The following is a 24,733-nucleotide window of genomic DNA, read 5'->3' as shown; positions in this document are numbered from 1 at the left end:
AAATCTAAAAATGATCTAGTTGTGAAATAAGAAATACATGACCATGGACTATGGTGCTGATCCAGCGATATAATAAAGCTCCTCTTGACAGGTTAAATCACATTAAAGCTACATGCACAAATTACAGAAATTGATGTGGAAAATCTGCATCAAAATCACAAAAATGTTTAATGCGTTTTAAGGTGTGGATTTTACAATTTAATGCAGAAACAAGTGCAGATTATGCGCTGCCAATTTTGGGCCTTTTTTATTTATACATTTGTCAGATACAATTCTGAGATAAATTGACATGTTGCAAATTTTAAAATCCGCACCACAGCTCTATTTACATGCAGAAAATGTTTGCAACTTGTAAATGAGATTACTTCACATCTCATTTACAGCAAATCTGCATCGTGTGCAAGTGCAAAGGAATTTACAGCTTTTGTAGATGAGAGGAAATGCTCATTTCTGTTGGTGTTGCATGTTTATTTTCCGTTTTTTTTTGTTTACCATAAATGCAACTTTCATTAGATATTTTTCAGAGCTGCATGATATTATCATTTGAATTAGATTTGCAACTGAAAATCCATTTTATAGGGAATCGGTCAGCAGAAAATTGCCCACAAAACGGGCTCGAGTATTTGGTAGGGAATCAAAAACCCTTTCCTCACATACAGTGAAGGAAATAAGTATTTGATCCCTTGCTGATTTTGTAAGTTTGCCCACTGTCAAAGACATGAACAGTCTAGAATTTTTAGGCTAGGTTAATTTTACCAGTGAGAGATAGATTATATAAAAAAGAAAATCACATAGTGAAAATTATATATATTTATTTGCATTGTGCACAGAGAAATAAGTATTTGATCCCTTTGGCAAACAAGACTTAATACTTGGTGGCAAAACCCTTGTTGGCAAGCACAGCAGTCAGACGTTTTTTGTAGTTGATGATGAGGTTTGCACACATGTTAGATGGAATTTTGGCCCACTCCTCTTTGCAGATCATCTGTAAATCATTAAGATTTCGAGGCTGTCGCTTGGCAACTCGGATCTTCAGCTCCCTTCATAAGTTTTCGACGGGATTAAGGTCTGGAGACTGGCTAGGCCACTCCATGACCTTAATGTGCTTCTTTTTTTAGCTACTCCTTTGTTGCCTTGGCTGTATGTTTCGGGTCATTGTCGTGCTGGAAGACCCAGCCACGAGCCATTTTTAATGTCCTGGTGGAGGGAAGGAGGTTGTCACTCAGGATTTGACGGTACATGGCTCCATCCATTCTCCCATTGATGCGGTGAAGTAGTCCTGTGCCCTTAGCAGAGAAACACCCCCAAAACATAATGTTTCCACCTCCATGCTTGACAGTGGGGACGGTGTTCTTTGGGTCATAGGCAGCATTTCTCTTCCTCCAAACGCGGCGAGTTGAGTTAATGCCAAAGAGCTCAATTTTAGTCTCATCTGACCACAGCACCTTCTCCCAATCACTCTCAGAATCATCCAGATGTTCATTTGCAAACTTCAGACGGGCCTGTACATGTGCCTTCTTGAGCAGGGGGACCTTGCGGCCACTGCAGGATTTTAATCCATTATGGCGTAATGTGTTACCAATGGTTTTCTTGGTGACTGTGGTCCCAGCTGCCTTGAGATCATTAACAAGTTCCCCCCGTGTAGTTTTCGGCTGAGCTCTCACCTTCCTCAGGATCAAGGATACCCCACGAGGTGAGATTTTGCATGGAGCCCCAGATCGATGTCGATTGACAGTCATTTTGTATGTCTTCCATTTTCTTACTATTGCACCAACAGTTGTCTCCTTCTCACCCAGCGTATTACTTATGGTTTTGTAGCCCATTCCAGCCTTGTGGAGGTCTATGATCTTGTCCCTGACATCCTTAGAAAGCTCTTTGGTCTTGCCCATGTTGTAAAGGTTAGAGTCAGACTGATTAATTGAGTCTGTGGACAGGAGTCTTTTATACAGGTGACCATTTAAGACAGCTGTCTTTAATGCAGGCCCCAAGTTGATTTGGAGCGTGTAACTGGTCTGGAGGAGGCTGAACTCTTAATGGTTGGTAGGGGATCAAATACTTATTTCTCTGTGCACAATGCAAATAAATATATATCATTTTGACTGTGTTTTTCTGTTTTTTTTTATATATAATCTATCTCTCACTGGTAAAATTAACATAGCCTAAAAATTCTAGACTGTTCATGACTTTGACAGTGGGCAAACAAACAAAATCAGCAAGGGATCAAATACTTATTTCCTTCACTGTACCTATTTTATGCTGAAATTCCAAGTATGTGCAAATTGGCTGCAAGTGCCACACGGGTGGGCTGTTCCACCGCAAGTTCACCTCTTTTCGCTGGCAAACACACCCCCACCTCCAGACTGCCGTCGCCATGCCATGCCATGACGATGTCACAATATTGTTCACCATAATCTCGCACTTGCGCCGTTACCATTTCACTGTGGATCATGCGCAGTACTTCCTGCCCTAGCACTAGGCGATTGCTAAAGCAGGGTGTGTACTGCGCATGCGCTGTAGTGAGAGGTAACGGTGCAAGTGTGAGATTATGGTGAACAGTAATGTGCAGCTTAAAATAGGCATCTGAGAAGAGGGTTTTATCAATGCCTACCAAATGCTGGGGCCTGTTTGGTAAGCAATTTTTTTGCTGAGAGATTCCCTGTAAAGGCTATGTACACCTGTTGGAGGTCGTTTTTTGTGTGTGTTTTGTGCAACTGTTCAAAATACTTTTTGAGATGCAGCTGCTTTCTATCCTGTATACAGAGCAGCTGTATCTTCTGCTAAGACCTGAATCCGTCAGGTCCGCGGGACTGGCTGGTTCAGTGACAGCGTGTCCTGTAAACGATCACCTCTAAGTTATGAACTTAGACGTGATCGATAGCAGCCCGATCCTGCAGGACCCGCTGACAAGATGCAGCACTCAGCGCTAGATACAAACAGATACAGGATAGAAAGCAGCTGTATCTTAAAAACGAAAAATAATTTTTATAAAAAGTATTTTGAAATTTGCACAAAACACACTGATACACTTTTTTTTATTTAAAAAACAAAAAAGAACTACAATCTCAAAGGTGTACATAGTCTTTCCTGGGTCTGTTCACTTGCTGAAAGTACCTTCTACTTGTAGCAGCGGTGTTATGTAATTCATTGTAATGTAAGAATTGAGCATCGCTTGTGCACCTGCAGACTAGTGGGGTCATGTAAGGCAGTAATGAGATGGAGCAGATCACTGCTTTACACTTTCTCTTTGTCATTTACAGGTGACATCTGTGCACTGCAAGGCTGGCGAAACTGTGGGAGAAGGGGATCTCCTAGTGCAGCTTGAATAAATCCCATTCACTACATGACTCCACTGGACACTTTATAAATGGTTTCCTATGAACTAGTTCATACACATGTTTTGACATGACATTCCTGCAAAACTAATTTTATACAATTCTATTTATTACAAGTATAAGTGGGATGAATAAAAACAATGGCTCCAACATGTTACTTCTGTGTTTAAATGACTTGCATTTCAGCACATTCTTCATATCGTGCACTAATGTTACATTGTGGCTATTCACCATCGATAAGGAATACATGGTTCCTGTTTTTATGTTCTGCAAAAAGCGCCAGTAAGTGATAGTAACATTTAATATAATCTCAGAGAAAGTTATTCAGGGCATTCTTTGTGTAAGCATCAACTTCATTCTGTACAGTCCATGGCAGGAAAGAACTGCATCGTATATATCATTGTATTATGTTTAATAGTCATGGATATTGTTTCTCAGTTACTTTGTGTATCTATCATATCAGGTGAAATTCACAAACAAGGTTTTACTTATAGCTGTAAGGGTATGTGCACACGTTAGCTGGCTTTTACGTCTGAAATTACAGACTGTTTTCAGGAGAAAACAGCTGCGTCGTTTCAGACGTAAATGCTCCTCCTCGCATTTTGCGAGGCGTCATTGACGGCCGTAATCTTGAGCTGTTTTTCATTGAATTCAATGAAAAACGGCTCAAATTACGTTTCAAAGAAGTGTCCTGCACTTCTTTGACGAGGCAGTCATTTTACGCGTCGTCGTTTGACAGCTGTCAAACGACGACGCGTAAATGACAGGTCGTCGGCACAGTACGTCGGCAAACCCATTCAAATGAATGGGCAGATGTTTGCCGACGTATTGGAGCCGTATTTTCAGACGTAAAACGAGGCCATAATACATAGTGTCTCTCCAGTTAGAGTAAACTTCTTAAATGTCAAGGAGAAATGTCAAAAGTTCTTATCATTGTGTGCTGTAACCCCCACCAATAGCTAGAAGGAAAGGGCTGTGAAACTCTTCAGAGCATTGTGTTCCTTCTTGGAGAAGTCAAAATATGCCGTGGGCCATAATCTGTAATGCAAGTCTATCTCCCAAGAAAAGGCAGTGGGAGTCTAAGGGGGGGGGGGGGTGTTTGCAGCTAATGAAATATTGTTTTTCTTAGCTGGAGATTTACTTTAACCCCTTGACACACACGGACGTGCACGGTGCGGGTGTCAGCTGTGTATTACAGCTGACACATCGCACTAACGGCCAGGAATGGAGAGAACTCTGATCCTGGCCGTTTAACTACTTAAAAGCGACCGAGGCATCTAAGCCGTTAGAAAGAGGGGCGGCTACCTCCAACAGCCCATCGGGTCCCCCTGTGACGCACCGATGGTTTTCATAGCAACCTCCTTTCTACCTTCGTTCTGCTCCTGTTCAGAGCTGCTTCGGGCAGGGCTTAACAGGAGCCTGTAAACATGACAATACACTGCAGTACATTATTGTATTGCACCAGTGATTTGATGATCGCTGGTTCAAATGCCTTAGGAGGACTTATAAAAAGTTCTAAAAATAAAGTTTATTAGTGTCCAAAAAATTAATATCCCATTTTTTCCTCTAAAGTAATGTAAAAACGAAAAAATTTAATTGTTAGTGCCACGTCTGTAAAAGTCTGAGCTAATGCAATATAACATTATTTAACTCGCACGGTGAACGCTGTAAAAAAAATGTAAATGCCAAAATCACAGTTTTTTTGTCACCTAAGCGCTACATTTTTCGATTTTTTTTTTTTTTAACAAATAGGGTTTTATTTGTAAAAAGTAGTAAAACGTTGAAAAAATATATAAATTTATCACCGTAATTGTATTGGTCAGCAGAATAAAGTTAAGTTGTCGTTTTTACCGCACGGTGAAAGGCGTAAAAACTAAACCCAAAAAATAACGAATGAAGCTGTTTTTTCCAATTCCACCCCACAAAGAATTATTTTTTTCATTTTCCCAGTACATTATATGGTACTCTTAAATGGTGCAAATAGAAACTACAACTCGTCCCGAAAAAAATAAGCCTTCACACCACTCTACTGACGGAAAAATAAAAAATAAATGGCTCTTGGAAGGCGGGGAGTGAAAAACGTAAACGCAAAAAATGGATGGACTTCAAGGGGTTAATGTTGCACAACTCAGAAATCTTTAAAAAATAGAATCTATATTTGACGAATGAAAAAAGTTGGGTGGTAAGTTTATTTTTATTTTTTTTATAAAGATTAACTTTTCTGTAAATGCCATCCAAATAACAACGTGGTTCACAAAGATCATGAGGCTTTTCCATTTATTTAATATAAAAAATGCCATTTCATGGTATGATATTGGAATTTTAGCTTTCACTTTATTGTTCCATGGGTACTGGTTGTATTATTAGCCAGTCACAAGAAGTCCTTACAAACTGACATCATGGGAAATAGAAGCCCTTATTTTTTCGTCTTGCACACAACAGGGAAAACATTGATATTGCTGCGGCTGTAACATCCGCTATATGCTGCAGTATCGTTAGCCATGCAATGGTAAACATCTGATCCGGTTTACCAGATTTACTTATTGACAAAGACCTATTCCAGGTTCAGTCTGACAAGATGAACATGTTTGGTTAATCATCGTGTTTTCTCGAAGATGAAAGAGTATATTGAATTATTAGTGCTTCATTATTGCATACAACTCCAGGCAGAGGCGTATCTAGGTTCTCCAGCACCTGGGGCAAAGATTCAGTTGTATATGGTGCTCCATAGATAGCCCACCCCTGTATATGGTGCTCCATAGATTGCCCACCCCAGTATATAGCCCCCCTGTAGACACCCCCCCCCCCCCGTGTAGACAACGTCCCCCCTCCGTAGATAAAGTCCCCCCTGTAGATACGGCCACACACTTTTTTATTACAATTAAAAAAAACAATTCAAACTCACCTTAATTTTGTTCCCACGCCGGCCGGCAGCAATGGAGACCTGCTCTCTTCTGCGCAGGTCTCCTGGGGGTTGAACGAAGCATCTATGGAAGGCGCTGGGCTGGATGACTTTCCCTGTCAATCAGCGCCTTTCATCGACGGAAGCTTCACTGGTACAAAAGGTACCAGTAGCTTCACTGGTGCAAAAGCGCTGAATAACCGGGCACGGAACATGACCGGTTATTCATTGCTTCTAATTGTACCTTTGTCCTATAGACACAGGTACAATTATAGTGCAGGAGGAGGTGGCGCTGGTGTCACTGTCTAAGTTGCACCCGGGGCACATGCCCAGCCTGCACCCCCCTAGCTACGCCCCTGACTCCAGGAACATAAAAGAATGGAGATGTGATTACTTATAAATCTGAACTGAAAATATTGCTGGGAAGACCAAAACAAATTTATGAAGCTTCTGTTTGGTCTCTTGTGGATAATTTAAAGGGGGGGGGGGGAAGCAACTATAAGCACCACAATTAGTAGAGCACTTCTCCTAAACCTTACATACACACACTTTGTGTAAAATAGAATATATCAAAATACACTGATGTAGAACGACCTGTCAGAGCTTCCCCGTGTTCATGCACTGGATATTTTCATGATATTTATCACTATAAAACTTGATATTAACGTTTAAGCCTATGTTAACACGTTCAGTGTTTCAGAACTGTAGTCGGCAAAAGGAGCTTAGAAATTTTCATTCTCACATTGTATTAAAACTTTGAATTGAATTAAAGCAATTCTGTAAAGTGTGTTCCAAAAGCCATGAGCATATCTCATCACCAGTTATTGGAAGCATTTGTCTGCGGTTGTTTCCGCTAAAGGTGGCGCAACCAGGTATTACATTTAGGCTATGTACACATGCAAAACGGCTGTAAAATACAGGAGCTGTTTTCAAGGAAAACAGCCTCTGATTTTCAGCCGTTTTTTAAGCATCATACATTTTTGATGCGCATTTTACGGACATTTTTGGAGCTGTTTTTCTATTAACACAATGAAAAACTGCTCCAAAAGTGACATGCACTTCTTTTTTACGGGGTGTTTTTTTTTACGCGCCGTTTTTAAAAACGTAAAAAACGCCCCGTGGGAACGGAACGTCGTTTTTCCCATTGAAATCAATGGGCAGATGTTTAGAGGCGTTCAGCCTCCATATTTGTAGCCATTTTTTGGGGCGTTTACGGCCCGAGAAAAGGCTGAAAATAAGCCGTGTGAACATACCCTCAGGGGAAGGTTGCTTTTTCTTTTTATACAGGGCCAGTCAGCAATGGATAATTTTTTTTAGTAATTAAATGGGTTGCCCAGGATTAGAAAAAAAGTATGTGCTTTCCCAGAAACTTCCATTAACTACGTGGAATCGCCGGTTGAGCCCCATTCACTCAAATAGAGATGAGCTGCAATACAATATACATCCCATGGACAGATGTGTCACCAGTTCTGGAAAATAAAGCAGATCCTTTTTTCCTTATGTGAGACAACACCTTTCATAGTACCGTCACTGGTTTACCATTGAAGGACACATCAGAATGTTTAACATTTTATTAACTTTTTCATACCAGAATTATTTTAAATTGACTAATTTGTTTTATAGTCACTAATTAAAAATATTGCTGTTTTCATACTGATCACTAGTTATCAGCACGGGATACACTCCAACTGGAAAAAATGGAGCGTTTTATTATACAGACTACAGTAAATCTGAGTGTTTAATCACCACATTATCAGGAGGAGGTTTAAAGGGCCTTCTACACCGGCTGAGACATCATTGATCAGCGCTCGTTTGCTCCTGTCACACGGAGCTATGGATGGGGACAAGCGGTCATTACTCCGATCGCTCGTCCCGATACATTACCATGTCGGCAGCGCGTCTCCGTTTACACAAGGAGATGTGCTGCCGACAATGATATTTCACTTTTTTAAAACTATATGACCAGCAGATGAATGAGCGTTTGCTCGTTCATCTGCTGATCGTTCATGTTTACATAGTGCAATTATCGACAACGAGCGTTCTGTGAATGCTCGTCTGCCCGATAATCGTCCAGTGTAAAACCCCCTTAATAATGACATGATTTATTTTACTGCCTGAGCCAAGAAGCTGCTTTCATATATATGATGGCAAAAATAGATTGTAGACAATAAACATTAACCAGAGGCAGGGTTATCTAGGGAGGGCTAGTTATGTCAAAACCTATATATAGTTAGACACATTGGGAGAGATTTAATAATATTTAGCATTCGTATGTTTCTGAAAATGTGATGCAGGGGCTTCATAAATATTATGATCTGGACAGAAAACTGTTGTAAATTCACACATAAATCTGCCGTTGCAGCTGCTATAATTCTGTGCAAAAAGGGTCAGAAGCAGTTTTATTGAAGCGGATCTGCCACCTCAATATGCTGCCCTAGGTAAGGGCAGCATATTACAAGCATACGTCGGTTCTCCGACTCGCCAGAATGGCACAAAAAAAATAATAGGAGCGATTAACGAATACACTGGACTCACAGTTATGAGTCTGGTGTATTTATGAGGAAAGTGTAAGGGAATGCTCACACAGCCTATTTTCGCATGAAAAACGGCAAAAAAAATCGGAAGCAGAACGCCTCCAAACATCTGCCCACTGATTGCAATGGGAAAAACAGCGTTCTGTTCCAACGGGCCGTTTTGAAAAACGGCTGCGAAAAATAAGTGCAAAACTAATAAAATACTAGTTTTCATAAAGACATAGACGTTTTTCATTGACGCTATTGAAAACAGCTAAAAAAACGGCCGTAAAATACAGCTGCAAAAATCGCGAGTGGCTTAAAAAACGTCTGAAAATCAGGAGCCGTTTTCAGGGTATTTTCACACGCAGTGTTTTCAGGCGTATTTTGGGGCATTTACGCTGCGAAAAACGCCTTTAGTTCATACAGGGCGTCTTTTTACACCGCTGTTTTAAAAAACAGTAGCATGTCACTTCTTGAGCTGTTTTTTTTTTAGCTGAACACTATGAAAAACGCCTCAAGAGAAGCCTGAAAAGAAGCTCCAAATTAAAAGAAGCTTCATTTTCAGCTTCAAATACGCCTGGAAATCAGAGGCTGTTTTCTCTGAAATCAGCTCTGTATTTTCAGACGTTTTTTTGTTAAGCGTGTGAACATACCCTTATAGTTAGGAGTCCGGTGTATTCTTTAATTGTTCCTGTTAGCCAAACTGCACAATATTTTGTGCTGTTTTGGCTATAGGAGAACCGACCTGTCCCTGTAATATTCGGCCCTTTCCTAGGACTGCATATTGAGATGATAGATCTGCTTTAAGTACTGCCTTCCAGGAGTAAATGCAGCATAATGGTTATTGATTTTCTACACCAACCGTTCTGGATGAACAGTCACATTAGCATAACTGAACAATTTGAGGGTCTCACTGTACTTAAATGGAGTTTTTCTTTAATAGATTGCAGAATTGTGCTATCCAAATACCTTCTGTTCTTCTAAGACATTGTGGCAGATTTACTTATACGGTCTAAGGTTTAGACAGCGCAAACTTTAAAAAATTTGGCGCATTTTGTGACAAAAGTTGTGCACGCTGTATGATATATTTGGCGCATCTTGCTAGACACTTTTCTCTTCCTTATACCAGCTATTAGTTGGCTTAGTTTGTCAAAATGTAGTCGCATGGTGTCACATTAAAGCCAAGCCCCCTTTTCCCGATGAGCTACGGCCCATTGTCAAGCCTGTTGAAAATAAAAAGTTACCTAAACGGTTAATAGTTGTGACACACAGCATGTACGCCAGAATTCTGGCACATTTTGAATGGTTTATCTACCCCCTTGTGTTTTTCTTTGCTATTCAAGGGTTCTTGGATTCTTTAAGACCAGGATCACACATGGAGTCTTGGGCTCAGTAATTTTTTTAGCTAAACACGGAAGTGGATACAAATGAAAGGACATGTATAAGTTTTTTTCTTTTATAGCTCCTTCCTTTTGGACCACTTCTGGCTCCAAAAACTGCATGTGTTCCTTTAACCTGTTGCCGACACAGGACGAGAATGCTCGTCCTGAGCCGCGGGTACTACTCGCATTAGGACGAACATTCTCATCCTGTGTGACAGCCGTCTCTCCGTATCGAGTGTGGGGCTACGGCTGTAATACACAGCCACGGACCCGCTCTAACAGCAGAGAGAAGAGAAACATCCTCTCCCCATCGTTAACCCCTTGAATGCCGTAATAAAAGCTGATTGTGGCGCTCCAGGAGGGGAGAACGGAAAATAACTGACGCGATCAATGCCCATAACTTGTACGGCCAGGCAGCCCAGTGTCCATTGAAGGACCCCAGGGCTGTCTGAACATATTTCCTGTTGATAGGGCATACTGAGGTATGTCCTAACAACTGCCTGTGTACAATCAGTACACAGGCTAATGTACTGGCATATAGATCTATGCCAGTACATTACAGTTTAAAAATGAAAAATCCCTTTATGGGATTTTAAAAAAAATAGTTAAACGAATGTAAAAAAAAAGTACAAAAAATACACAGACACTTTTTTATAATAAATAAACTTTTTAAAATATAAGTCCCAAAACATGAAATAACATAGACATATTTGTTATCGCCACGACCGATAACAACCTGTACAACAAATATATAACATTATTTATGATGATCGGTGTATGGTGTAAAAAAAATAAAAATATTAAAACTGCAGCAGGACTGCTTTTCGCCAAAATAAAAATTGACATAAATGAAACGATTATGTAGGTACCATTTTTTGGTACAAATACATTAAGTACAACTCGTCCCGCAAAAAACAGTCTCATACAACTACATTATACAAAAAAAAAAAAAAAAAAGTTATGAGCGTTGGGATGCAAAGAGGGAAATATAAAAAAATTATTCTGTCCTCAAGGCCAAAATTGTCCGTGTCCTTAAGGGGATAAAGCAAAGTCCGGCTGCCGGAACTACTTGTGATCAGCCGTTCTCTCCAGGGGAAGCTGCGGGCAGCCGCACTTTTCCCCATTAGGAAAAATGTAGCTTTACATGGCGCTCATTCAAATAAATGGGTGAACATGTAATAATACATGGTCACACCAAGCAGTCATTGCTTCTAGGGGTGAATAACTAATTTGAAGTCTCATAAAGTGCCTACAGCTCCGTAGTACAGGACCACAAGGACTGAAGCCCAACTTTCTTTATACAGCCATTTGGTTGGATTTTAAGAATTTATTCATTGTAATTCTACAATGATGGCCTTCTTCTAGGGAGTATTTAAAAAAGGATTTTCTTTTAATATCTTATTATTTTTTTTCTAAGGGTTGCAGCCACAGGCTTAGGGCTTATTCAGACGAACGTATAATACGTCTGTGCTACGCGCGTGATTTTCACGCACGTCGCACGGACCTATGTTAGTCAACAGGGCCATTCAGACTGTCAGTGAATTTCACGCAGCGTATGTGCGCCGCGTAAAACTCACGACATGTCCTATATTTGCACATCACGCACCCATTCAAGTCAATGGGTGCGTGAAAACCGCGCACGGCACACGGACGCACTTCCGTGTGCCGCGCGTGATGCGCGCTACAGTAGCCAAAACTATGAATGAAAACCGAAAAGCACCATATGCTTTTCTGTTTACAAACATAAAAACAGAGTGCCTGATTTTCGTGCAGCCGCCATCATTATGACAGCCACGCATCATATGCTGCTGAAACACAGAGATTTTGCAGACCTTTTGCGTGCGCAAAACCCCACTTTTTTTGCTCGTGCAAAACGCACACGCTCGTGTGAATCCGGCCTTATAAAAAGAGTCTTTATCAGGCTTATAAATAGATTCAAATTGCATTTATTGTATATTATCCATAAAAATCCCTCATAAAAATGTCCTAGTTAACAAAGCTGACTTGTAACCGGTTATGGCTCACTGTGATGAAATGTAATTTTCATTTGCCTCAGTAAAATGACACACTATTCATATAATGTATTATAAATATTACTAAAATCTCTTATAGAAGTCATGTGTAAAAATTAATTTTATATATTTTAAGGTGGAATTTTTTAGATTTACATTGACATTTAAACATTAACTACTGTATTTATGGGTTTGCAGTTATCTGTCCAGATGATTAACATACGGAAGGCCATGTGTCCCAAAGGAATCATAGCAGTCAAAGTGCGGTAGATTCAGCCACTCCGGCTGGTAGCTTGTAGTGCTGTAGACAAAACACTCTATGGCGTTGGCAGCTGCTCTCTCCTCAGGTGAATCATCTTTACCTCCCCACTCCACAATCTCAATCCTCTTAATAGTGCGTTGGTACATGTCTGGACAGCTTTCAAATTCATCCAGGAATTGCAGCATCTGGTCATCAACCGAATATATCTCTCCAGCAATATGGTGGCCGGTTCCTGGGACATTCATGAGGAATGGGATATTGGCTTCTTGAGCTATCACCAGTGGATACTTGTCTATTGTTCTTCCTGTGCCTTTAAATACTGCTTTACCATGCTTTGGATCGGTCATGACGTTCGCGTTTGGCTGTCCCTTCTTAAGAGTTCCATATACAAAGATGATATGCATACTTTCCCCTAGACATGAGAGAACATATGATAAATGTCACACGTTAGATTAATGGACAAATCTTCTTTTTTTTTTTTTTTACAAAGCAGGTCATTCTATAAAATGCTAGTTCTACAGGTAAACATCAAATATCGCAAAGTCTTAGTCATTTGGTTATATTTATAAGTTAACCCCTTAGGCCTCATGCACTCTACCGTAGTGGTGTGCACAGCTGTGATTTGCAGATCAGGCGGCCGCGCAGTGTCCCCCGCAAATCATGCATTAATTTCTATGAGCCTCGACCTCAGAACACGGCCGTAATAACACATGTCCGTACTTTTTACGGTCCAGGCTCCTGGGCCATGCACGGACCGTGGAAAAAACAGTTGTGTGCATGGGCCCATTAAAATGAATGGGGCCGCAATTCACCCACAGATCTGCGGGTGAATTGCGACCGCAAAAATAGGTACGTGTGCATGGGGCCTTAGTGACCAGCCTATTTTAGGCCCTAATGACCAAGCTATTTTTTTTGTTTTCCTATAGTCGCATTCAAAGAGCTATAACTTTATTTCTCAGTCGACATAGCTGTATGGGGACTTGTCTTTTTTGCGAGATTAGTTGTACTTTTTAATGGCACCATTTTGGGGTACATATTTTTGGATTGACTTTTGTTTGGGGGAACTAGAAAAAAAAAACAAATTCCGCCATTGTTCTATGCGTTTTAATTTGACGCTGTTCACTGAACGGCATAAAAAACTCGTTACCTTTATTCTACGGGTCGGTCCAATTATGACGATACCACATATGAATAGGTTTTTTTTATGTTTTATGACTTTTGGACAATAGAAACACTTTTGAACTAATATTATTTGTTTTTGCATCGTCGCTTTCCAAGAGCCGTAATTTTGTTATTTTTCTGTCAATGTAGTGATTTTTTGGGCTTGTTTTTTTTGCGGGACGAGACGTAGTTTTGATTAGTACTGGTTTGGGGTACATGGGACTTATTTTTTTTTTCATAATCTACATTTTTATTAAGAATTTTAGCAAATACAAAAGCAAACAAGCCAAAGAAAACATCTCAATATACATACATGTTATTATTTGCATAGTCTGTAGTTCTCTTAGGTAAGACATTAGCATGTTTCAACATATTACACACACACCTTATCTGCGAAATTCACATCTCAGGCTATAGGCATTGTCTCTCCTTAATAAGGTCTCATCATAAAAGTATATCCAAGGCTTTGTGTAAAGTGTGTGGTATCATTCTAAGTCCCACAAAAGGAGGGAGGAAGAAGAAGAGGGAAAGCGAGAAATAGGGAAAGATCAAGGAAAGAGATAGACGCCCAGAGCTAAACGTCCTGGGCCACCCAGAAACTCCACGTGTCCCACCTGCCCAGTGGGGGCAATGAGAGGATTGACTGGGAAGGAAAGAAGGGGTTCCCTTCTCCCAGACAGAAGCCCCTGAATTAGCAGACTGCTCCTGACCGACCCCTCTATGGGGGGTTTCCGCCTAGCCATTTAGCAAAGTGTGGACCAGATTTGAAGGACGACCATGCACTCCACAGAGAAAGAACCGCACCAAAGCGATCACTGTCCTCTGCAACCAGAGATTCCATTCGACATAAAGAATCCATCTCCGCTACCCATTCGACAACTGAAGGCGGCACAGTAGACTTCCAATGTCTAGGAATAACTGTTCGTGCCGCGGTCAGGAAATGCCGTAGTAGCCCCTTCCTAATACTCGGCAAAGGGCCCGGAATTAGGGATAGTAAAGCCATCTGAGGAGTGGGCACCAGCTGTGTACCTTCCACTTCTGTATAGATTTCAAAAATCGGTACCATCTAGTCAGTATTTTGAAGTTTTTTTCCTGTGCATGACATGCCACCGGCATTTTGTGAGACAGAAAAAATATTCGATCCCAATCAGCCAGTGACAGGGTTACTCCCAGTTCTCGCTTACATGGGACTTATTGATTAACTTTTATTATGACTTTTTTGGGGGCCAATGGGAAAAAAATAGCAATTTCGCCATTTAATTTTTTTTTGCGTTTTTTTTTTATGGTGGTCACCTTGTGGTTTAAAGAGGCTCTGTCACCAGATTTTGCAACCCCTATCTGCTATTGCAGCAGATCGGCGCTGCAATGTAGAGAAGAGTAACGTTTTTATTTTTAAAAAACGAGCATTTTTGGCCAAGTTATGACCATTTTTGTATTTATGCAAATTAGGCTTGCTAAAGTCCAACTGGGCGTGTTTAAAGTAAAAGTCCAACTGGGCGTGTATTATGTGTGTTACATCTGGGCGTGTTTACTACTTTTACTAGCTGGGCGCTCTGACGAGAAGTATCATCCACTTCTCTTCAGAACGCCCAGCTTCTGGCAGTGCAGACACAGCATGTTCTCGAGAGATCACGCTGTGTCGTCACTCACTTCCTGCCCCAGGTCCTGCATCGTGTCGGACGAGCGAGGACACATCGGCACCAGAGGCTACAGTTGATTCTGCAGCAGCATCGGCGTTTGCAGGTAAGTCGATGTAGCTACTTACCTGCAAACGCTGATGCTGCTGCAGAATCAACTGTAGCCTCTGGTGCCGATGTGGCCGACACGATGCAGGACCTGGGGCAGGAAGTGAGTGACGTCACAGCGTGATCTCTCGAGAACACGCTGTGTGTCTGCACTGCCAGAAGCTGGGTGTTAACGAACAGAAGTGGATGATGCTGATTCGTCAGCATCATACACTCCCATTCCTAACGCCCAGCTAGTAAAAGAAGTAAAAACGCCCCGATGTACACACATAATACACGCCCAGTTGTACTTTTACTGTAAACACACCCAGTTGTACTTTTGCAAGCCTCATTTGCATAAATATAAAAATGGTCATAACTTGGCCAAAAATGCTCGTTTTTTTAAAATAAAAACGTTACGTTAGCAGATAGGGGTTGCAAAATCTGGTGACAGAGCCTCTTTAAATTACATATTAACAGTTGGGAGGCTCGATGTAATTCAGTAGAGTAATACAGTGCACAGTACTCTTTGCAAGTGGGTGGGAAGGGAAGGGGGGAGGGATCGGGCGGATGGGATGTTATTGTCTCGTGTTTGTATATTATGAAAACACGTGTCAATAAAAACTATTTGATTTAAATTACATATTAACTTTAATGTTTGGATCATTACGGTCGCGGCGATACCATATATGTGTACTTTTATTTACATTTTTTACACTTTTACTAGATAAAACCACTTTTTATGGAAAAAAAATTGGTTTATTTTTTTACTGTAATTTTTTATTAATTTTTATTTCACATTACTTCTTTTTTTAGTCCCACTAGGGGTCTTTAGTATGCGATCTTTAGATCGCTGCCATAATGCTTTGGTATACTTAGTATACCAAAGCATTATTGCCTGTCAATGTAACTCTGACAGGCAATCTATAGGACGTGCCTCTGGCACACCCTAATAGGCATATGCCCAGGGCAGACATGGGGGCTTTTATCAGCCCCACTGGCTGCCATAGCACCCCGTTCAGCCATAACATTGAGGGGGGCATGTTCACACAGCTTAATAGGCCTATTTTGGAGCATAAACCGCTCGTATTACACTCCGAAATACACTTGAAAAACACCTGCAAACCGCTTCCCATGATGTAGTTCATATGAGGCATATTTTTACGCTGCTGAATTAAAAAACAACTCATAATAAAGTATTGACGTGTCACTTTTTAAAACGTTTTACAAGCTGTTTTTCTATTGATGTTAGAAAAACACTTAAAAATATGCTTTACAAAAATTCATATTTTTCATATGCCATTTGGGTGCCAGTACATGATGTGCTTGATCAAGGCCAGGTGTGCAACATAAATGGGGGGAAATTATAAGGGCAAATTGACACAAATGTGATATACGTCCGTGCAACGCGCCTCGCACGGATCTATATTAGTCTATGAGGCTGTGCAGACAGTCTGATTTTTACGCAGCGGACACTGTGTAAAATTCACGGCAGGTGCTATATTTGTGCGTTTTTTGCGCATCACGCATCCATTGAAGTCAATGGGTGCGTGAAAATCACGCGCACCACACGGAAGCACTTCCGTGGGACGCACGTGATTCACGCAACAGCAGTCAAAAGTATGAATGAAAACAGAAAAGCACCACGTGCTTTTCTGTTTACAAACATCCAAACAGTGTCATAATGATGGCGGCTGCGACCAAAATCACGCAGCCACGCATCATATGGTGATGACACAGCTGTTAAGTGCCTTTTGCGTGCGCAAAACGCAGCGTTTTTTGCGTGCGCAAAACGCACACGCTCGTGTAAATCCGCCCTAAGGCTGGGATCACATTGTCATTTTTTTTCACACGTAGCATAAATACTGCAGATTTTCCGAAATGGATTTCCAATACAGTAGCAGCAGAGTGGATGAGATTTTAACAAATCTCATCCACACGCTGCATGCATGTGAATTGTATTTGCGTAATCGCTGCTTTTTTGTTGTAAAACCTGCAACAAATAGAGGTTGCAGCGGAAAAGCTGCGATTCTGCTGCGAAAATCGCAACTGAGAAAAAAAAATAATCTTATGCTCTGTGCTTCTTTGTTCAGGCCGGCCTCCTGAGATGATGTTTCATCCAATGTGACTGCTAACCGCCAATCACAGGCTGCAGCGGTCACATGAGATGAAACGTCATCCCAGGAGGCCGGTCTGCAGGACATCACGAGGGTAAATTTGGGCGTCTCTTCTTTTTGTCGCTTCTGTTTTCTGCGGCGGTCATTCCGACCGTAAAACTGCACCACAATTTAATGCTGTTTTTCGTCCGGAATCCCCTCCGACGACCAGGGCAAATACACTATGTGCTTTTACGCAGCATATCCGCCCTGTGTGAACATACCATAAGTCTTAAAGAAAAATGCAACAAAAACGAAAATGTGAACCCAGCCTAAAACATACTATTTCTCCAGTACCAACTAAAAGTGGTCCAAGAAAGGTTACAGGGTAATGGGTGCCCACTGGTCATTGATGCGCATGGGGAGGGAAGACTAGCCCGTGTAGTCCGATCTCACAGAAGGGCTACTGTAACATATATTGCTGAAAAAGTTCACGCTTGTTGTGATAGAAAGGTGTCCGAACACACAGTGCATCACAGCTTGCTGTGTTTATGAGTGACGACACACTGGTCAGAGTGCCCGTGCTGACCCCCTGTTCACTGCCAGAAGTGCCTGCAGTGGGCACATGAGAATTAGAACTGGACTATAGAGCAATGGAAATAGTGGCCTGGTCTGATGAATCATGTTTTTATTTTACATTGTGACGACAGCTGGTTGTCGTTTACCTGAGAAAGAAATGGCACCAGGATGCACTATGGCAAGAAAGCAAGCCAACAGAGACAGTGTGTTGCTCAGGACAAAATTCTGTTGGGAGTCATTGGGTCCTGGCATTTATGTGGATGGTACTTCGTCTGCAACGATGTTTAGGTAGGTGGTACATGTCAGGTAATACCGTTGCCATGAAAAGGTGTACTGACAGCGGCCTCTTTCAGCAGTATAATGCACCCCGCCACACTACAAAAATTGTTCCGTAGTGGTTTGAGAACCATGACAGAGTTCAAGGTGTTGACTTTGCCTCCATGTTCCCTATATCCATGGAGGCCCCGCCTCGCAACTTATTTCACTTAAAGGATCTTTTGATAATACCCTGGAGCCAGATACACAAAGAATGTGGTGGATTTCCACACGCGTGTGCACAGGGATAAGCCTCATGTTTCGGCCATGGCAAATCCGATTCTTGTGAATATAGACTTCTAATCTATGCAACCTATAGAATCCCTCTGGAATGGCTCCTTCACAGAAAGGTACATAAAGTTAATGAATACTCTAGATAAGATTTCAATAAATTAACTTCCCAAAAACTTCAGGTTGGTATAGAAACTCCCAACACCAAATTGTTTGCTGCATATACAACCAGAAGAACATCAACAGCTGAGGGCAAAGTTTTTATGTCTCATGGACATCTTCGTGGCGGAGAAGTTAGGCCTTCAGTAGCAGCTTCGAGGATGGAGTATGGAGCCTCGTGGAGGGAACTCCGTGTGGGCACAAAGGTCAGTATCCCACATTACAAAGACTGGCGTGGTTTTTTACACCAGTTTAAGTGAAGGAAATAGTTGAGGTGATTTATGTCAAATTTATGAAAAGTTGCATCCTTCCCCGCCTTCAAAGAGCCATAACTTTTTTTTTATTTTTCCATCGACATATCCGTACGTGGGCTCACGTTTTTGCAAGACTAGGTGTATTTTTTAATGGCACCATTTAATGTACTAGATAATGTATTGGAAAGCATGGGGTGGAGTGGAAGACAATGTTCACTATGCAGTAAAAAAATAACAAAATAACTTTATTTTGCGGGTCAGTACAATAACTGCAATACCAAATTTATAGTGTTTTTTTTTCGACTTTTAGAAAATAAAAATTGTCGCTTTATTCTAAGAACCATAGCTTATTTCTGTGTCAATGCAGCTGTGTAAAGGCGTATTGTTTTGCAGGGTGAGCTGTAGTTATTGGTAACATTTTGGGATAGATACGACTTGCTGATCACTTTTTATTAAACATTTTTCTTGCTTACAGCATTTACAGTGCAGAATAATGTTTTATTTTATTAGTTCAGATTGTTATGGATGCCGTAAATACCAATTATGTTTATTTTTATTATTATTTATTCTGCATTATTTTTAGCCCCACTATTTGGACTTGACCATACACTCACTTGTACAATAAACTGCAATACTTCTGTACTACAGTGTATTGTCCGGTCAGCTCTATCATTAAAGGCTACTAGTAGTACTAAAATGGCAAACCTGGGGGCCTTAATTAGGCTTCCGGCAGCTATGACAACCCATTAAAACCCTGCGGAACGAATCGCGTGTGTGGGACGCCATGGGGTGACTAAGGGAGCTGCATTTACAATTGACGTGGCATCTAACTGGTTAAATGGCTGGGATCGGAGTTCTGACCCTGCCTGTTAGAACAAGGTGTCAGCTCATTACGTCCCCATGTCATCCGCCGTCATATGCAGCGGATGTCGGCAGGGGGTTAATAACTTCAAAATTTTGACCTGTCAAATTGTCAGTAAGCAAAATCGTATACTTGCGACCACTTTTCAAATGTGTGAGAAAAATGGTGAAGTTGCCAACATTACCACATATTTAAGTTTGTTGTAAACTGTTTAGTAAATATGGGCCATTGTTTTATCTCAGTAATCCGCGAGCCATTAGGCTATGTTCACACGGAGTATTTTGCAGGAGGAATATATGCCTCAAAATTCCGTTTGGAAGTTTGAGGCTGATTTTCCTCTCCCTGCATGCCGATTTTCGCAGAGTTTTTCGCTTGCGGCCATTGAGCGCAGCGGGCATAAAACACCGTGAAATACGCTTTCTCTGCCTCCCATTGAAGTCAATGGGAGGTCAGAGGCGGAAGCGCCCAAAGAATTCTTTTTCCCGCGAGGCGGGAAAAAGACGCTGACGCCTCCCATTGAAATCAATGGGAGGCATTTTCGGGCCGTTTTTGCCGAGTTTTGCGACCCGGTTTCCGCGTCAAAAAACTCTGCAAAATACTCCGTGTGAATATAGCCTTAATGTCCGATTTGAAAAAAAGAAAACAGTCAGTCTTTTCCAGGACCAAATCCTGTTCTGCATCTAAACACATCAACAACATGGAGGGGGAAAGAGAATGTAGTTTGGCTTGGATCAGATCTATTCTGGAAAGGACCTTTTTCATCCTGCTTCTTGGAATCTATTGCTTATGGACTTGAGTGACAGGATGAGCCTTGGAGTAAAACCTTATGAAAATTAAGTATCAGGAAACACGTTCTACAGCAACATATGTATACAGCAACATGTAGTGTATAATACAGCGTCCAGAGGGAAATCTCCACGTTTTACGACAATGGAAGATCTGCCGTGCCAATAACCATAGGTATTCAGAGCGCCATATAACCATGACCCTAAGTAAACGCCTGCTGCGTAACTGTCCTAAGTAGTTTTTTTCATCATTTCACAATGTTCTTTGGCCACTACCTTTAAATCTAGCAGTCATGAGGTCCGTTATTTTGATAACAAAGAGCTGCGTCTCCTCTTTTATTAGAGGAATCATTACCTTTACGATCATGTTTTCAGTAACCAACAAGGCAGTTTTAGGAAGAAACCTGCCCCAAAAGAAACGGCAGAGGGGTCAGAGGTGAGAACTAAAACATGCAATTAATTCTCGTAAGAGGATTAGGGCACTCATGCTCACTCTGAATCACAAAAATGAATTGTGAATAAAATGGTTTAGATGTCAAAACTAATAACATTAATGATTGAAATGAAATGTAGGAAGCAAGGACATAGAAAATGATGTGCGAGATGGTACAATAAAGGCAAAACGTCTGTAATTGGGGACATTAATGCTACTCAGTAATGTCTCAAACTATAGGCCAAGCCCACTCACTGTAGTGAACCTATTATGCTTTACAGCTAGACGGAATAAAACAGTGAAAAACGCTTACACAGATGTGAACAGAGCCTTACTGTAGTTTTCAGAGTTTTTATCCTGTTTTGCTCCGCCACAGAAGCAGAACAACGAAAAACTTGAGTTGCCGGACACATCAAATGCCAGAAACCAACGATGCCCGACGGAACCCATTGGGGGGTTTAATGTAGCCCTTCATGCCAGCTTTCTGGCATAGAAAAGTTGCAATTTGCAAAAAACATGTTTTTTGAGTAAATATATTGCAACTTTTTTTTTTTTTTTTACGCTGACTCCACCTCAATCTAAAAGGTAGGAGGGGCCACCAAAACCCAACTAACTCACTATAATTGACACTGGAAAACTAACGTAAATTATAGCAAAAATCCAGCTCACAGCTGATATGTGGGACGTAGTTTTCATTGGTACTTTATTGGGGTACACGGGACTTATTGATTAACTTAATATTATTTTTTGGGGGACAATGGAAGAAACTAGCAATTTCGCCATTGGTTTTTGCATTTTCTTTTTTACAGCGTTCACCCTGCGTTTTAAATTACATGTTACCTTTATTGTTTGGGTCATTACGTTTGCAGCGATACCATATATGTGTACTTTTATTTCATTTTTACACTTTTACTACACTTTATTGGAAAAAATGTTGTTTTTTTTTGTTTTTTTTACTGTACTCTTTATTATGGCATATAGCCAGGGAAGGCCAGTGGCAGGCCCCTGGCTTCCATGGTACCCCATCGGAGGCCCGCAATCGCATTTTGCAGGACACCGATGGATGACAGAGGGAGCTCCCTCCCTCTGTAAACTATTTAAATGCCGCGGTTGTTATTGACTGCAGCATTTAGGGTTAAAAGGCCGCGATCAAAGAAAACTTTGATCGCTACTGTTAGAGCAGGAGCCCTGTCATTAGACAGCCGAGCGCCCGCTCCAGCCTGCACGGGACACTTGTGCAGGATTTAGACTAGACTAATGGTGGTCACTAAGGGGTTAATAAAAAAAAGGGTAGCCTATGTGCCATGATATATCCTTTTGAGGATACTCACACACGTAGTGTTTTGAAAATCCGCAGCATGCTCGGATTTCTGTGCGGAAAATGTTCAGCAACATGTGGATGAGATTTTTTTTTTTAAATCTCATTAAGGGTATGTGCACACGATGAGAGGCTTTTACGGCTGAAATGACAGACTGTTTACAGGAGAAAACAGCTGCCTCGTTTCAGCCGTAATTCCTCCTCCTCACATTATGCGAGGCTTCTCTGACAGGCGTAAATTTTGAGCTGTGCTTCATTGAGTTCAATGAAGTACGGCTCAAATTACGTCTGAAAGAAGTGTCCTGCACTTCTTTTGACGAGGCTGTATTTTTACGCGTCGTCGTTTGACAGCTGTCAAACGACGACGCGTAAATGACAGGTCGTCTGCACAGTACGTCGGCAAACCCATTCAAATGAATGGGCAGATGTTTGCCGACGTATTGTAGCCCTATTTTCAGACGTAAAACAAGGCATAATACGCCTCGTTTACGTCTGAAAATAGGTTGTGTGAACCCAGCCTAACTGACCTGTAAGGGGATGTTCACACGCTGAGTCAAAAACGTCTGAAAATACGGAGCTGTTTTCAAGGGAAAACAGCTCCTGATTTTCAGACGTTTTTTTAAGCCACTCACTATTTCCGCTGCGTTTTTTACAGCCGTTTTTTTGAGCCTTTATCAATAGAGTCTATGAAAAAAAAGCACCAAAAACGTCACAAGAAGTGTCCTGCACTTCTTTTTCGCGGCCGTTTTTTTACGCGGCCAGAGCAGAACGCCGTTTTTCCATTACAATCAATGGGCAGATGTTTGTAGGCGTTCTGCTTCCGATTTTTCTGCAATTTTTTGTGGTGTTTACGGACCGAAAAACGGCCGAAAATAGGCTGTGTGAACATACCCTAACCGTTTTCCACTCTGGATTTTCTGCCTGCTGGTTACCACTAGAGGGAGCTTAGAAATGAATTGCATACTGTTATACATTAAACTCTATGATGACAGTATGCAGTGAGCTCCTAAGCTCCCTCTAGTGGTAACTGCGTCATTCCACTGGAGGTGGCCAGGCCGGAAGAGACCAGGCCCTCATCGCTGGAGGAGACGGGGACAGATGAGTGTGTCATTATCTACAGGGTGATTCTAGTTTTTTCAGGTCGTTGGGACTAACAAAACCCTGACAAATGAAATGATTCCATTTTTTTTGTTTCACAGTCAGACGGCCGGTAAATGGATGAAAATTTGGAGACACACTGATGCAAAACGTCCATGAAAAACAGGCAGTTGATGCGTTTTTAATGGCAGTTTTTTTTTCACTGTTGTGTAAATATAGACTACAATAAAGTTTTTAGTACTGTAGTAAAAAAAAAAACAATTACTTACCGGTAATTGTTTTTTCTGGAGCTAATGACAGCACCGATGTGAGACCACCCCATCCCAGGAAGGAAACCTGAGGATATAAAAAGTTCACGCCCCCTCCACACCTCAGTGATTTGCAAGAAAGGAAGTACTTGGAGGAGTGAAACAAAAAAAAAAAAGTAAAAAGGTATCTTGAAAGAGGCAGAGACGAAAGGGACCCAAATCTGGTAAGTTATATCCCTATTCTGCCTAGGCCGGACTATGGACTTCCACATGGAGGAAAGGATAGAGAATTAACTGACTCTTCGTCCCAAATAAAATCTTATAAGGCAGGAAATATATAGGGTGCTGTTATGACCTCCAGAAAAACAATTACCAACAAGTAATTATTGTTTTATCATTGTTCACGACAGCACCCATGCGAGACTAGACTAGTAGTCATCAGGGAGGGACAACAGCCTGCAGGACTTTGCTACCAAAGAACGCATCTGCTCCAAAAAGAACCTGCAGATGATAATGTCTAAAAAAAGGTATGTGTAGAACTACACGTAGCTGCCTCACAAATTTGAGAAAGAAAGGCTCCTGCTTTCTCAGCCCAGGAAGTGGCCACTGACCTGGTTGAATGAGCTCCAACCCCTACTGGTGGAAGAAGAGATAAGGACACACAAGCTAAATGTATTGCCTGCCTAATCCATCTGGCAATGGATACTGTAGAAGCCTTACGAACTCTACGAGGTCCCTGAAACTGTAGGAGAAGATTTTCATTTTTCCTCCAATGAGAAGTAACCTCTAAATATCTGAGAAGACATCTCCTGACAACAAGGCCGTGGAATCTTTCTTCTTGAATGTTCTCTGGGTCAGGAAAGAAGGGAGGTAGAATCACATCCTGCGAAGTATGGAACTTTGACACTACCTTTGGAAGGAAGGAGGGGAGAGGTTTAATGATCACCCTGTCATCCAATACCTTAGTATAAGGGGTGAGATGAAAAAGCCTGAATCTCAGAAACCCTCCTGGCAGAAGTAATGGTCATAAGAAAAGTAAATTTTATGGTTAGTAGTTGGGTAGA

General features: G+C 41.3%; 2 protein-coding genes across 6 annotated transcripts in view; one reads left to right on the top strand and one right to left on the bottom strand.

Moving 5' to 3' along the window:
• Positions 1–3,489, top strand: part of PCCA (propionyl-CoA carboxylase subunit alpha) — a 614,152-nt gene extending 610,663 nt beyond the window's left edge. For all 3 annotated transcript variants that reach the window (XM_075852453.1, XM_075852451.1, XM_075852452.1), the window contains one exon: positions 3,258–3,489. In XM_075852453.1, coding sequence (XP_075708568.1) covers positions 3,258–3,326 — 69 coding nt within the window. In that variant the 3' untranslated portion in view covers positions 3,327–3,489. The remainder of the gene's footprint in view (positions 1–3,257) is intronic.
• A 7,338-nt stretch (positions 3,490–10,827) lies between these two features.
• TMTC4 (transmembrane O-mannosyltransferase targeting cadherins 4) overlaps positions 10,828–24,733 on the bottom strand; it is a 129,210-nt gene continuing 115,304 nt past the window's right edge. For 2 of the 3 annotated variants that reach the window (XM_075852447.1, XM_075852448.1), the window contains exon 2: positions 10,828–12,818. In XM_075852447.1, coding sequence (XP_075708562.1) covers positions 12,343–12,818 — 476 coding nt within the window. In that variant the 3' untranslated portion in view covers positions 10,828–12,342. The remainder of the gene's footprint in view (positions 12,819–24,733) is intronic. The other variant, XM_075852449.1, reaches the window with a different exon arrangement.

Source organism: Rhinoderma darwinii, chromosome 2 (assembly GCF_050947455.1).
Source record: "Rhinoderma darwinii isolate aRhiDar2 chromosome 2, aRhiDar2.hap1, whole genome shotgun sequence".
Classification (NCBI taxonomy): Eukaryota; Metazoa; Chordata; class Amphibia; order Anura; family Rhinodermatidae; genus Rhinoderma; species Rhinoderma darwinii.
Note: the sequence above shows the minus strand (reverse complement) of the source record. Positions and strands in the feature narration are given on the sequence as shown.